Raw genomic sequence first — 13,945 nt, 5'->3', positions numbered from 1 at the left:
GTATATTTCGAGGCTCCTATTAAACAGCACCTTTTACCATGTCTGTGCAGTAGATGCACATTTTGGAATGACAAACAAAAACAAAGAAAATAAACAAATTCAATTATTAGTCTAATCATCCTACATGTCAGAGGGAATGCCAATAGAAATAGAAATAGAAATAGTCAGAGAATTTGACAGATTGAAGGTGAAGAACAGTGACTGTGGAATATTGGCCCCATTTAGTCATAAATAAGGTGAATGAGTGGAAATGCCACAAGGTTCCTTTGGAAATACAGCATTGTGCCGTTTTCTGTCCTTTTCCTTTTGCATCATGGAAGTGTTACAGTGAGACTCAAGAAAGAACATAAACTCTCACTGAAACAGGGGAAATATTAGAGGATCCCTATATTAGTTTAAGAATGTCTCTTTATCACTCCTTCTCTTGCGTCCTTCCCTTTTGACCTGGGACAGAGCCGTCTAGGCAGAGCTGGACACCGCTAGCTTCTTCAAGTGGTCCATGAAGACCTGCAGGCTGACGTCATCGGTCAGGATCGGGGCTCCAGCCTCCTACAGATGCACAGGAAGCGAGGGATAAAGAAGATAAGGGCTAAGTGTGGTAAACCACTTGACAGTCCAATCAATTCGTAATATGACTCTGACATAATGGTCACGTTATTGTACCAAATACATGTAGTGCAGAGCTTGGGTTATACAAGACCTTTGTCTCTTAACAACCTCTTTCTCAGACTGCCATTGGTCAAGATGCCATCATATGTATATGGCAGGCTATGGCTTAGCTCTTCCCTCATTTGGGAAATGACGAGAGATTAATGCCATTTTCATATTTCAATCTTCCCCATTTAGAATTAGAGGTTAGCCAATCCAAGACCTGTGTTTACTCACAGTTTAACCCTACATCTTCTGAGTTGGTAGTGAAGATTGTTTTTTGTTTTTTTTTACCCAGGCTATAGATGATGCTAGGGTTAAAAGTCTTGAATTGGACAGATACTTGGTACTAGGAGGGAAAAATCATAATTTTCTCACCATGGTTAAATCCAAGGTTTACATTTGGAATTGTTTCATAGTTTGGTGTGGTTATGAAGGTAGAATAAGCTGCCAATTGTGAGTGGTAGAAGAAACGGAGTAAAAACCACTGAATTGGATATCTTTGAAAAGTTTACTGAAAAGTAATTGAAAGCTGCCTGAGCTATATCAGACCTAAGAATTTGCAAATCAATCCTCATTTACCTACAAAAATAAAAAACACTACACAGAAAAAGTTGATTAATATGCCTGGATTTCTTTAATCTCAGTTCCTACATACATAAAAAACATAAAGCCTATTTTTAAGTTTGATTTTTCCTCTCAAAATCTATCCATTTTCAAGTTTAAAAAGCGATAATTCTGAAACAGCCAAGTTGATGATGCTGATCATACCTGTCCCCCAGCCGTAGAGGTTGTTGTGGGTATGGGATGGATTGACCTTGGAGAGCAGGAAGCGGGCCTGGGAGCCGCCGTGCTCTGTATCGATGTAGCGCGGCATGGGGAAGCGAGTCTCCAGAATCTCCTGGGCGTCGTCCAGCGGAGCCTGCAGCAGCTGTTTGAAGTTCTCATACTCTGCCATTTCCTGGTAGCCGGCCTTTCGCCACTGGGCTATGGTCTGAAAATAAAGAGGAGCAAGACCGGAATAAGCGATGAGTGTCTTCTCACTATATGTAATAGCTCAACTGAATTCCAGTGTGTTATTTAGCCTCTAGAAAGAAAGGCAGAGTTTTGTTCAAAAAATGAGATATTAGCGTTTTGAGAAAAAAAAAGTTAAATCTATTCTTACAAAATGATTTGTACTTGACTGACAACAGGATAACATTTTTATAGACTGGGTCATCTATATTAAATGATGAGCTTCCGGTAATGAGTTTTTTTCAGCAATGGATATATATAGTTTTGGACGTGAATTAATCGGCTTTTGTCCGATTCCCCATGTCAAGGCACTGTTGGATTTACTATATCTCTCTAAATGGATTCATTCTTAGTCAATGGTCTGCTGTCTCACCTCTCCATGGAAGATGACCAACTGGAAGAAGGTGTCCATCAGAAGGATTCGATCTGGCAGGATACTGCTACTGTCCAGGAGCACGGGCTGTGGAGAAGAGATACACCCAGGAGACGTACAGGTTAGCTCTCACATTCAACTGAGATTATCAAGCAGTTTAGAACAACTGAAGCACCAAATCCGTCATCACTGACAAACCTTGAGGCACTTTCACAAAGTCTCTAAGAAAGGCCAGAGAAGAGGTTCACACACTATGCCTCTGCTCTGGTACTTGCAGTAGTTGCATAACATTGATAATAACGTCAGAAGCAGCGTGGGTGTGAGGCTGACCTCTGGTGGTCCGTGGAAGGAGTAGGAATAGAGGATGGGCTGGATCATGATCAGGGACTGGGTCAGGTCCTGCCGCACAAAGTGGTGCCTGTAATAGGACGACTCGTCTGGGCTGTTGTTGAACACCTGCAGGAAGGGCGACCGCCGCAAGTGGAACATAAACTGCAGGAGAGAGAGAAAAATCTAATTATTGAATATTCAAGGTCATGTAATCCAAATTTTTTTTACATTTTTGAATGAGCAGAGACAGCTAGTGTAAAATGGGAACAATATCATAATTATGCTGGATTAACTCAAATCAAAATGAAGATACAACTGTGTGATTCATTTTTTTTCTAATTTCTTTACAGATGGTATGCATTCCATAAAGCTCCACTAGATGGCAGGCTTACCTGTGGGTAGAGGGATAGAGACTCCGACAGTTTGAAGGAGTTGGGATCATCTTTATTAAACTGGCCAAACTTCTGACACTGGAACCAAAGAAAACAAAACAGGTTTGAACACTGAACATGCCACAGTACATGCCTGATTACATAACCTGGCAGCAAACGTCACAGAGGTTCAAAACATTTAGTGAACCACCACAGAATGACATTTAGCACTATGCATACTGTACATTCCAGCCAACCAGCTATGCATTGTTCTTTTCATTACAAAGAGCATCATTATACCGCACAAAGCAAAGGGAGAAACTGGTGTTTGGGAGTGTCGCTCACCAGGCGGATGAGCTGTCTGTCAAGCCAACGCAGGACATCTGGCCCCTCCTCCGACTCCGCTCTGAAGACGCCCAGACGAGCCATGAGCACAGCGGCCGCCTCCTGGTCGAATGACGACTCAATGTGCTGAATTTGTGACTGGGCATCTGCCCAACTAGGTGAAGCAAGAGAAAAAAAAGAGGGAAACAAAAGGAGAGAAGGAACCAGAGAAGGGCAGGTGAGCGTGGGAGTGGTACAAATGACGCACATGCACACAGGTCAGCGTATTTGTTGCAGATGGCAGGAGTTTAAACATCTTCTTTAGCGAGGCTGATATTGATTCTGCTAGTCACCGGCTTAGAACACTGGCAGACACAAAAACTCAGACTCATACCACTTGACACTAGTTAGTGAGTGCTACCTATTCATTTTAGACAATCTATTTAACCATTATCTTGTTAATAATAAAATGCCAAGTTGGCATGACGTGGCAGGGTTAAAGTGAAATGCAATCTTATCTGCCATCAACCCCGGTCAACACAGTTTCCTGTTAACAGAGCAACAACAAAAAACAGAATCTTACTTCCTGGCAATGGTGGTGACTCGTATCCTCTTCTGGGTGTTGGAGTGCTGGTACTGGGTGACAAACTGGACCACACCTCGGCCACCCTGTGGAATGGGTGCATTGTGCTGCACACACACACACACAACAATAGAGACAGTAAGTAGGCCGCGGACAATCATCTCCTTCACATTCCTTCTGTTTGCATGAGCCTAACAAATGGTGTAGTGCTACAAGGGCACCATTTAAAAAGCCCTTAGTAAACAAACACACATTATCCTCTATCACTGATCTGATGCGATTAGCTATGGTGCTTTCATCAGCCTAATCCTGTCAGGTAACTGTTCATCTCAAATAACCAAATAAGCGGGGAAGAGAGCTTTGAAAGGGCTTACAATGGTTCAGAGGAACTCACAAGTTGAGGTTGAAGTGTGTGTGTGTGTTTTACCTGATTCACCACTTCAAAAAACATAGCCAAGGTGCTGGAAGGGTTGAGACTGCACACTTTCCACTGGCTTGTACCACCAATTCCCATCTCCTGCACACAACAGAGATAGATCATGATGAGTGTGAGTGAATACAATTCCTCAGTTCACTTATTGTGACAATTTGTTCAGGGACAGTGACTCACATTCTCCGAAACACAGGGACTCTTGGAGTTGAGCGAAACACACGGTCCAATGGCCCCGCACACCTTCAGCTCCCTTGACGTCTAGACACACACACACACACACACACACACACACACACACACACACCAAGACAAGAGGTTAACTTAATAACAACAACAGCTCATTTCAGATTGGCTGGTATGAATCAAATTTCTTAAATAATACTGTATAGAGATCATTTTGGTCAAGATAATCATACTATAAAAATGGAATATCGACACAGGCCTAGATGACAATGCTAGGAAAAGCATAGCATGACATTCGTTAGGACCCAACGACTAAATCACGTCTTCTTTACCTTGACCTCCATGGTTCCTCCGAAGGCCATGCGGAACTCTCCGTTGTAGTCTTTACTGAAGACTCTCTGGAAGGTCTGCTTGAAGAGGGAAGTGTTGAAGGAGTCTCCCATCACTATGTGGCCCCTGAAGATACAGCACAACAAATCAGTTAGATGCTAAATTCTCAAAAAGTTTTTTGGTAAGGAATCGCCCATTCACAATAGACAGTTGATTGTAAGTTAAATCCCACAATGTAAACCCACTGAGCGGTAGATACTGACCCAGTGAGATTCGATAAGCACTTCATCTCCAGCAGTCCGGTCTGGTCTAGAGCGCAGGCGTAGATATCGATACTGTGGCCGTTTACTGCTGTCCGGTTTGCCAGGGCTTCATAATACTGCATGATGCAAAAAAACAGACGACACTCAGCCAAAGGGTTGTGGAACAACCAGAGAACTTGATGGGAGTAAAGATACCCAAAGTGTGTCATGTAAGAAATGCATCGACTTCAATAGATGGATATTTAGAAAAAAGGTCAGAAAACGATTTCATCGATTATTATACTTGTTCTATTTTTTCCCTGCTTTATCCTGTCATTTTTGCTGCTGCAATGACCCAATTTGTGCCACAGGTATCAAAGTTTCATCCAATCTATTTCTTTTTAATAATCATCAATAATAGCTGGTCATTTCAAGTTTTAACGCTAACACAAGTTGGTCTCCTCTATCAAGACAAACCTCCTCTTTATTACACTACTTTCTGTGTCTCATTGCATCTGAGACTGAGGGAGTTATTTCCGTACCTTGGTGGCTTTCTTCAGGTGGCGAGCATTGTCCTTCTGGATGTCATGCCAGGAGCGGATGGGGGTCTTCAGCTCGTCTCCCACCACCATTCCAGGGCCCTGGGTGGGGGGGCCTCCAGTAAACAACATCACACGAGCCCCTGTGTTGGGGAACGCACCCTAAGGATGAGGGGAGAAGGGAGTGGGCTTCAGTTAGTGAAAGTACCATTGTACAGTGCCTCTGCTTAATTTAGAGTTCAACTTTGTAAGCAAATCATTGGCTTTAAGGTAAAATGGTTATAACTGATTTCTGCCAATTGAAAGATGAGCAGCTATTTATACCCATATTGATTCCCCTGTTGCACATTTGTACCTCTCATAAACTGGTGCTGTGATGGGTAAAAATAATCCTACTTCACTTTTTGGGATACAGCACTGGTGCTGAATCCCGATGTTCAGACTCTGGACTTCGGTAATGAACACTAATGGACTGGTGACCTAGTTCTCAAATTTGACATTTGAAGAGAACAGTTAAGGGAAAGATTAGGAGGGTACTACTGCCCTATTAAAATAGAAGAATTCGGATCAGCTGTGCAAATGCAGCCTCAGTAATCCAATATATGGGACATTTTTAAAATTGAAATAAAGCAAATAAACTGAAATATCATTTGATAGCATGTGAGAACAATAGGTATGCATGTTTAGCACCAGCAAATAAAATAATAAAAAGGGAGATAAAAATAAGGAAAACATTTAATCACCATATATATATATATATATGAATCATTTGGAATTATTTTTTCCATCAAAGCATGCCATTTTAACATTCAACTGTGGACAATCCTCTCACAAAAGTATACAGAAATCCATCTTAACTAAATTTATGCATAAAAAGTTCAACAAGTGTGCATTAGTTCTCACAGCCAGGAAATGCAACAAAGTCTAAGGGTCCTGTCTGAGATAAGTCTGAGATTGAGCTAGCCATACAGTAACAGGGCCACTGGAGGGATTTTTTTTATATAGTGTGAACGTTTGACAGAAAGTACCCAGTGGAAAGTACCAAAGTCCCATAAGATTCAGTGAGCTATGATTCCTTTGATGGGGACAAAATCTGCTAATTTAAAGCACATTTACATTAGACAGACTCTGCATGAAGATAAACACACAGGCAAGATGAAATTGGATGCCAATTATTTTTATAGTTCGAATTTTATGCGAAAGACCCATTCATCAAGTCACCTGATTAGTCAGTGAATCTGGAACAGTTACTAGACAGAAGAGCCACATGTGTACTAATCAGACCTTATCTACTATCTGCTGAAGAAAGGTACAGCAGGGGAATGATCTATTGTGTAACCACACAGATTAGCAGAGGGAGAGGAAGGAGGGATATGGAAGGGTAAGAGGGGATGGTGGAGTAAAGGCAGGCAAGGTAAAACAGAAACCAGTCAACCTTTGAACTGACAAGGCAATAGTACTATTGCTGCATGTACAACAATTATCAAGGTGTGTGTGTGTGTGTGTGTGTGTGTGTGTGTGTGTTTCTGTGTTGTTACACGTGGCACAGTTGTCTTGGAGAGGCTAAAGTTCGGGTTAGCGTAAAGCACTTCAATGCATGACTGCATGTTAGTGTGTGAATTCATATTTTGTGCCTAGGCATGGATGTTCAATTTGTCTACATACATATCTACATACAGTATATGTGCTTGTGTGTGACTACATATCGATGGTACAGCATGAGCATAATACAGCATTTTGTGTGTGCAGCATTAATGTACACTATACAGTATATTTGTGTGTGTGTGTATGTGTGTATGTGTGTGCATGGTACCTCCAGCAGGCCGACAGCGACAGACAGTGCAACACCAGTGGAGCGGAGTGGCCGTTTCCCCTGCGGGACAGGCCAGGGGTCCCTCTGCAGCTCTCCAAGCAAGTCAGTCAGATTCATATCGACCCGGTGGACAGGCTGTAGGAACCTGGACACACACACACATATTAGACAGGAATAACAGACTACTACAGATTATGTAAGGGCTGGCTAATCAATTTTTAGAAATAGTTATCGTGCATTGGAAAAGAGGCGACCTCCATACCTGCAAGAGGCTGCACCATCCTGCGGTGCCGGTGGACGACCTTGCTGTCCCGCTGCTGCTGGCTTCATTAAACCCAGCATCTCCTGAATCACACAAAAACACACAAAATGTTTCACAGAGTTCTCATGCTTACTTTTAATGCTGGTTATCACAAATTTCCTGGGAAAGTATGATGAGAAAGTTTGACATTGATCGTGACTGAGCACATTATTTTTGTTATTATGGCTTAGGCTTAGGGTTAAGTCCATCTAAAAGTAGCATCAATGCTATGTTTAAATGATGTAGGTAACATAAATCTTTTTTAATATTTTAATCATAGTTATCATCATTATTTTAATCCGAAATATCTCTATACAGCCTTCTCATTGTGTCATCAAAGCTGGCTTGGAACATCATATGCATTAGTAGCACTCTATTGTTTGTACACTCATGTTCTATGCAAGCTACCTCAACAGAGAAATCTGACTCCTTTGATATATGGACAGTGTGTTGTTATGCCCCATTGTATTTCTTTGCTGTGATTGGGATCGTACCCATCCTATTCATTCTAGTTCACATACTGGGCCATACTGCGATGTTCTCTTCAGAGAACATGATGTACTTTCCTTATTAGACAAAGTTAGTGCCATATGAGACAGATTGAAGAGCCTTGAAATTCCACTTCATTCCATCACTACTGACTTACAATAATTTTTGCCTTACAGATCATCATAAATGACATGCTCTGAGAGGCTTCATCATGACTTTCCCTGAATTTACACATCAATCTCTTAGTCTGTTCCTCAGTTTACCCCTCTCTTCCCTTCCCTCCCACCCACCTGGATCTGTTTGGAGGACAGCTCCTTGGTGCCCCGGAAGACGTAGCTCTTGGCGATGCCCTCACAGCTGAGCTCATGGACCTGCACCATGCGTCCAAATGTGATGAGGCCAACCAGGGCGTTGGGCGGCAGCAGGCTGAGGGACATCTGGAGGGACTCCCTGAGGGCCTGGAGGTCCTCCTCTTCCAAACATGTGTCTACCACATACAGGAAGATCAGAGGGGTTGGGGGTCCACGCTGCAAAGAGGTGGGAAAGGAAGGTTATACTGTGGCAAAATTGTAAGCCTCATTTCCACACTGATTGCATACATTGAGTCATTGGCATGGATGGCTTAAGAATTCTAGTTGTCTGCAAATAGAAAAATTGTTTTATTGAGGGGAACTAAAGAGGCTGAATCGTTTAATGATTAGTTTGTTGTATGCTGAATGTATGTATCTAGAAAGCCTGTGCTAGTAGAGACACTGTTCTGTATGACTTCAGCAGCTAATATTACCTTTAAAACCATATGCATTATTAATGAAATAATATGCTCTTTAGCCAGAGTAGCAGTCAGTGCCTCAACAGTTGCAAAGCCAAGGATGTTCCAGCTGTGTATTCATTTCAATTGCTAATGTTTATCAAAACATATGATATCATAACATGATGAAGACCAACCTCTTTAGTTTACACAATGCAGCTAGTTACAATAGCTACCCCAATATCTAAATATAGAGCCTGCTTTCTTTAACGTGTACTGGGTTGTTTCGGCCAGGTCTACTACAGTACTTCAGTGTTAAAATGAGCCCATAGTGACACAAACCTCATCACTTAGATCCTAGGTTAACAAAAATAAAAAAGAACACCTAATCTATATCAGAAAAAGTTAGGATTCACCTATGCGCTGTTTTCAGTGAATACCATCTCTGTACACTGCGCACTCTGAGGTCAGAGTGCAGTCATGTAGATAGTATTTACCTGTACTATGTACTCAATGGTGGAAAACTGTGGCATAAGTTCGGCTGGCTGGTTCACATCTGATATGCCTGCATAAGAGGGCGGGAACTGTAGAGAAACGGAGACAGAGAGAAACTGATTAGCAACTCCAATAATGGAATGTAGCTAGTCCACATTATGTAATTATAATTATTATTATGTAATCTAATTATAAATCATGGAATCCATAAATACCACATAAAAGCTATAGGTCTAATGCAGTATTAAATCATGCTTTGTAGGAACCTTATCATTGTAATGTTTAAAACTTACTGGGTTTCTTTGGAAGCAGAAGTTGCATGCCCATATTTTTGCTCTGAAGTCAACTTGACTGTAAAAGAGAACAAAACCATTTAGGGGCCACTTGAGGTTGCAGTTTAGTAAATTTTTTGGTATTTGCTTTGGCAAACAGTGGAATTAAAGCAATTGATCGCCAGCAGCATAATTGTTACTAACTGAAGGTATGTTTGCAGTTGTGCACACCTAGTGTTTGCTACCCCTCAGCGGATTCAAAACAGTCACACTCCTTAGGGCAGATGTCCAAATTCACACAAACACAACCTCTCCCATCTCTAACCCTTTAACAACATATTTGGATTTACTGTTGCTCAAAGAACATTAAAACAAAGAAGCACCATCAAGAACACAGTTGGTCCTAGACAGCTGTGTATACAGCTAAACACCATTCCCATGTCAAAATCAATGTAAATAATGCTTAAATAAATAGTAAAGGTCAAGGGTGAGTACTGAAATACTTGCTGGCTGGTGTGAGACATTTGATAAGCATTCGAAAGCATTTATCTGTAGGCGTGAGCATCGTTTCTCTACATTACATTACATTGTGTCAATTAGCAGACGCTTTTGTCCAAAGCAACTTACAATAAGTGCATTTTGTCTAGAGCTGCATTGATTAATCGATTAATCGATTAGTTGTCAACTATTAAATTAATCGCCAACTATTTTGATAATCGATTAATCGGTTTGAGTAATTTTTTTAAGAAAAATAATTCAAAATTCTCTGATTCCAGCTTCTTAAACGTGAATATTTTCTGGTTTCTTTACTCCTCTATGACAGTAAACTGAATATCTTTTGGTTGAGGACAAAACAAGACATTTGAGGATGTCATCTTGGGCTTTGGGAAACACTGATCAGCATTTTTCACCATTTTCTGACATTTTATAGACCAAACAACTAATCAATTAATCGAGAAAATAATCGACAGATTAATCGACAATGAAAATAATTGTTAGTTGCAGCCCTAATTTTGTCAACAGTAGTGAAAACAACTGTGCGTCACAGTCTTTATCAGCTAAGCCTTTTAATAGGAATAAGTAGCATTCTTTTTTCTATTCAACTCACCATAGTGGGTTCAGCACTGCCTTGCAATTGGCCCGGCTGCACAGAACCGGTTCGTACTGGAGCGGGGGCAGGTCAGGCCTCTCCTTGAGAGGGGTGAAGAGGCAGGAGACCGGGACCACAAGCCTGGTGGCTTCCAGACGGCTGGAGGGCCACAGGTTCCAGCTGAATCTCACCCCATCCCGGTCCTCGTTCTGTTGGATGAACTCCTGGTAGGTCGCCATCACCGCGCTTCAGTGGAGAAAGAGCCCAATGGACGACAACGAGGGAGTTAGTCCGATGCAGCAGAGGAGAATGTTTTTGAAGGAATAACTAGATATAGTCCAAGGTGACACTGGTAGTCTATTTTCATGTGACGTTAAACTTTATTAGCCTGTCTGTTCTCATCTCTTCATCTCTTCTTAGTCCAACTGCTCTTTCCTACTCCAAGTAGTCTTCACACTGCCTGCTCTTTTCTCTCTGTGTATTGGTAAAATAATACATAAGATACAAGAAAGGATGACGCACAAGTGTGTCATCAGAAACCTGATCAGCTTGTTTCAATACAGAAGTACAGAGGAATCCCAAGGATATTTTTAGGCTCCACCTTTGTTGGTGTGTCACTGAAATATCACTCACGCACACTGTTTACTTTTGCTGATGCAAAGTAAGCAGAAGCCAATATAGGCTTTTGGAGACCAGGCTTTGTGAAACATCCGTCAGAGATCCTGTAGTATACTCCCCCTTTTTCTCAATGTTATCAGAGTAACTATGTGTTTGACGTAAGAGTTCAGAGTATCAGCTAGCACTATGGAGAGTGAATATATGTGGGTTTTCTCAGACAAACATTGGAGAAAACAACTAAATGCCTGTAATACAGATATTAGAAATGATTTCTACTTACACAGGCTAAAACATAATCCTCGTTCTATTAACATAAGTGTCTACATATTTAGTTATTTGTCAACTGATAATATGAGACACATCCACACAATTTAAAACTGAATAGGCGCCATTGTCTGCTCTGATTAGGGAGAAACGGAGGCATTAAGTTAGCCTAATGAAACACCGATAAAGCTACACAGTGTGTCTTATTTTCAACTGTCGTCACATACATAAAACACTCTTAACATTAATGCAGCAATCAGATACGGGGGAATTGCCTGTCGTAAAAGACTGTTTAAATAGCCGCTGGTAAAGAAGTCATCGGCAGTAATCGGCTACTGGTCGGCAGCCCCGGCGCTTTTAGGAAACACCTTGAAGGCATTTCGTTTGGCACATCGATGCCAAACGTCCAAACGTCGCTCTAACACACCTATCTCGGACAGCTAACGCTAGATTTCATTCAGGTCGAGTAGCGGACTGTAACGTTAATCTACTTGTGCGGCGAAGCGTCTTTCCCCCTGCTGTTCGGCAAGAGGAAGGAAGCGAAAAACGGGCGGCCTACTTTCGAAAATTATGATGGCGGATAGATTCGAGCTCTTACCTTGTATATCAGGTTGGCTTCGGGCCCAGACAGAGGCTACAGATGATATACTATTTAGAACAAATCACAACATTTGGAGGTGAAAACCGTACGGGACAAGAGACAGAACACGGTGATCACTCTCCCAGTCAACCGGTTCCTGTACTTTACTAGAATGACGTGTTACTCTAAGTGCAACCGGTTCCTATTGGTTCTTCTTTCCGTGACGTCAGGGCACGCTCGACGCACGCACAGGGAGAGGGCATCCATGGGAAATTGAGTTTGCTTAGAGCAGCGGTTCCCAAAGTGGAATCCTGGGACCCCCAGTGGTCATTGAGGGCAACATCATGAAAAACAGGTTAATCTTCTCTTAATTTCACTGCTATTTTCGAGTTCTACAAGTTCTCAAGTTTTACAATGCGGTGACGTATGAATTTGGCTGTTTTGATAGTATAGGCTACTATCACTCTCAACTGCTATCTCCCCACAGCATCTCTATCATATCTAACCACAAAAATGTTCCCTGGTATGGCCTAGACGACTTTTTTTTTTTTTTTTTTTTTTAATTATCCTATACTAAAATTCTACAATATAAAAAGACAAATATTGTGTTCACACACACCTGCAACTGTCACCCAGCCTTTTAACTGACAAAGAAATTTGTCTGTTCTGCTTCATGACTTGCATGATTTTTATTTAATTTAATTTAATTTGGTTGTTTGTTTGGTGTGTGTTTTGATTATTTCCCCGTTCCCATAGCCTACTGTGTTGGGTTTCTCTGCCTCTGCGATGTATGTAACATTTGTGTCTGATAGTCTGGATTGTTCTTTGTTTAGTTTCTTTTGCGTGTTTTTTTTTTTTTTTTGGTCCCCTTTTCCCTTCGAGAGGTCCTTTTCACCTCTTGCTAGGCCGTCATTGTAAATAAGAATTAGTTCTTAATTGACCTGCCTGGTTAAATAAAGGTTAAATAAAAATAAATAAATAAATATTCGAGTTTATGCCCTTCGATTCTCCTGTCTTCTTTCTGATTCTGTTCTGCTCTGTTTTGCTCTATTCGTCTCTTATTATTTAACATAGCCTAACAAATGGACTGGCTTTATGGACTTGAGTGATTCTTGTTGGGTTATATCCGGTTGTATCTTACTGAAAAAGTTGGCTACTACAACTACTTGCATAATGAATTAGGCTACTGCTCCCAGGGAATAAAAGGCTAAGTAAAGTAATGGAATTACTTTTGAAATGAATAACGAGCCCAATATTGGTCAGACGACTAGTGTGTTCCCCATTTGCAGCTGTCCATGGTGCTGGAGTAAAATTTGCTGTCTATGCTTTTGATGCGTTCAATTCATATTGGAAGAAGCGGGAGAACGGGAAAAAAAAACCCTCCTCGGTTGCTTACTTCGAAGCGTCAACGAACGCCCACATCCATTTTTTTTAAATTTATTTCTGCATTTAATTGTATTTCTGCATTTAACAGCAACCATAAACGAAATGTAGCGGCTACTGCTCGCTTTTCTTAAGCAGAGCTGGATTACATTAATGTGAATGGCTACCTTTGAATGCCGATATTGATTCGCTGTGTACCAGCTGTGTTAACACACTTCCACAATGCGTGACGCCAAGTGGGAGATATCGAGATAATCCTACCTGCAATTACCACTAGGAAAAACTGACATGGACGTTTTTTCCCCATTGGGTAGCGCGTATTTACAGTAAATCTGACATGACTTGAAAGCAGCATTTCACACAGCTAGTTTAATGACAAGTTAAAATGCTCGTCATCATTAGATGGCGCTGCATACAAAGCTATATTCTTTGCAAAAACCCTTGGGGAGAGAGAGCGAAAGAGAGAGAGAGAGAGAGAGAGAGAGAGTAGCCTACAGTATCCGCAGTAATTCACGCTCTCTC

At 41.4% G+C, this 13,945-nt stretch overlaps 1 protein-coding gene across 1 annotated transcript; it reads right to left on the bottom strand.

The window, feature by feature from the left end:
* Positions 1–12: 12 nt before the first annotated feature.
* Positions 13–12,205, bottom strand: sec23b (SEC23 homolog B, coat complex II component). The gene is made up of 20 exons (XM_071517105.1): positions 12,059–12,205; positions 10,597–10,824; positions 9,510–9,567; positions 9,219–9,305; positions 8,264–8,500; positions 7,446–7,528; positions 7,184–7,328; positions 5,374–5,532; positions 4,853–4,968; positions 4,592–4,715; positions 4,254–4,334; positions 4,071–4,160; positions 3,644–3,750; positions 3,082–3,235; positions 2,758–2,835; positions 2,366–2,527; positions 2,036–2,122; positions 1,420–1,642; positions 718–719; positions 13–546 (listed from the first exon to the last, which is right to left on the bottom strand). The coding sequence occupies exons 2-20, from the start codon at positions 10,815–10,817 to the stop codon at positions 460–462; spliced, it is 2,301 nt and encodes a 766-aa protein (XP_071373206.1). The 5' UTR covers positions 10,818–10,824; positions 12,059–12,205; the 3' UTR covers positions 13–459.
* Between the last annotated feature and the right edge of the window lie 1,740 nt (positions 12,206–13,945).

Source organism: Centroberyx affinis, unplaced genomic scaffold (assembly GCF_046629955.1).
Source record: "Centroberyx affinis isolate AG114_WGS23_722 - 3 ecotype Tasmania unplaced genomic scaffold, CSIRO-AGI_Caff_v1 ptg000459l_1, whole genome shotgun sequence".
NCBI classification, from domain to species: Eukaryota; Metazoa; Chordata; class Actinopteri; order Beryciformes; family Berycidae; genus Centroberyx; species Centroberyx affinis.
The sequence above is the reverse complement of the archived record's forward strand: the minus strand, read 5'-3'. Positions and strand labels throughout refer to the sequence as shown.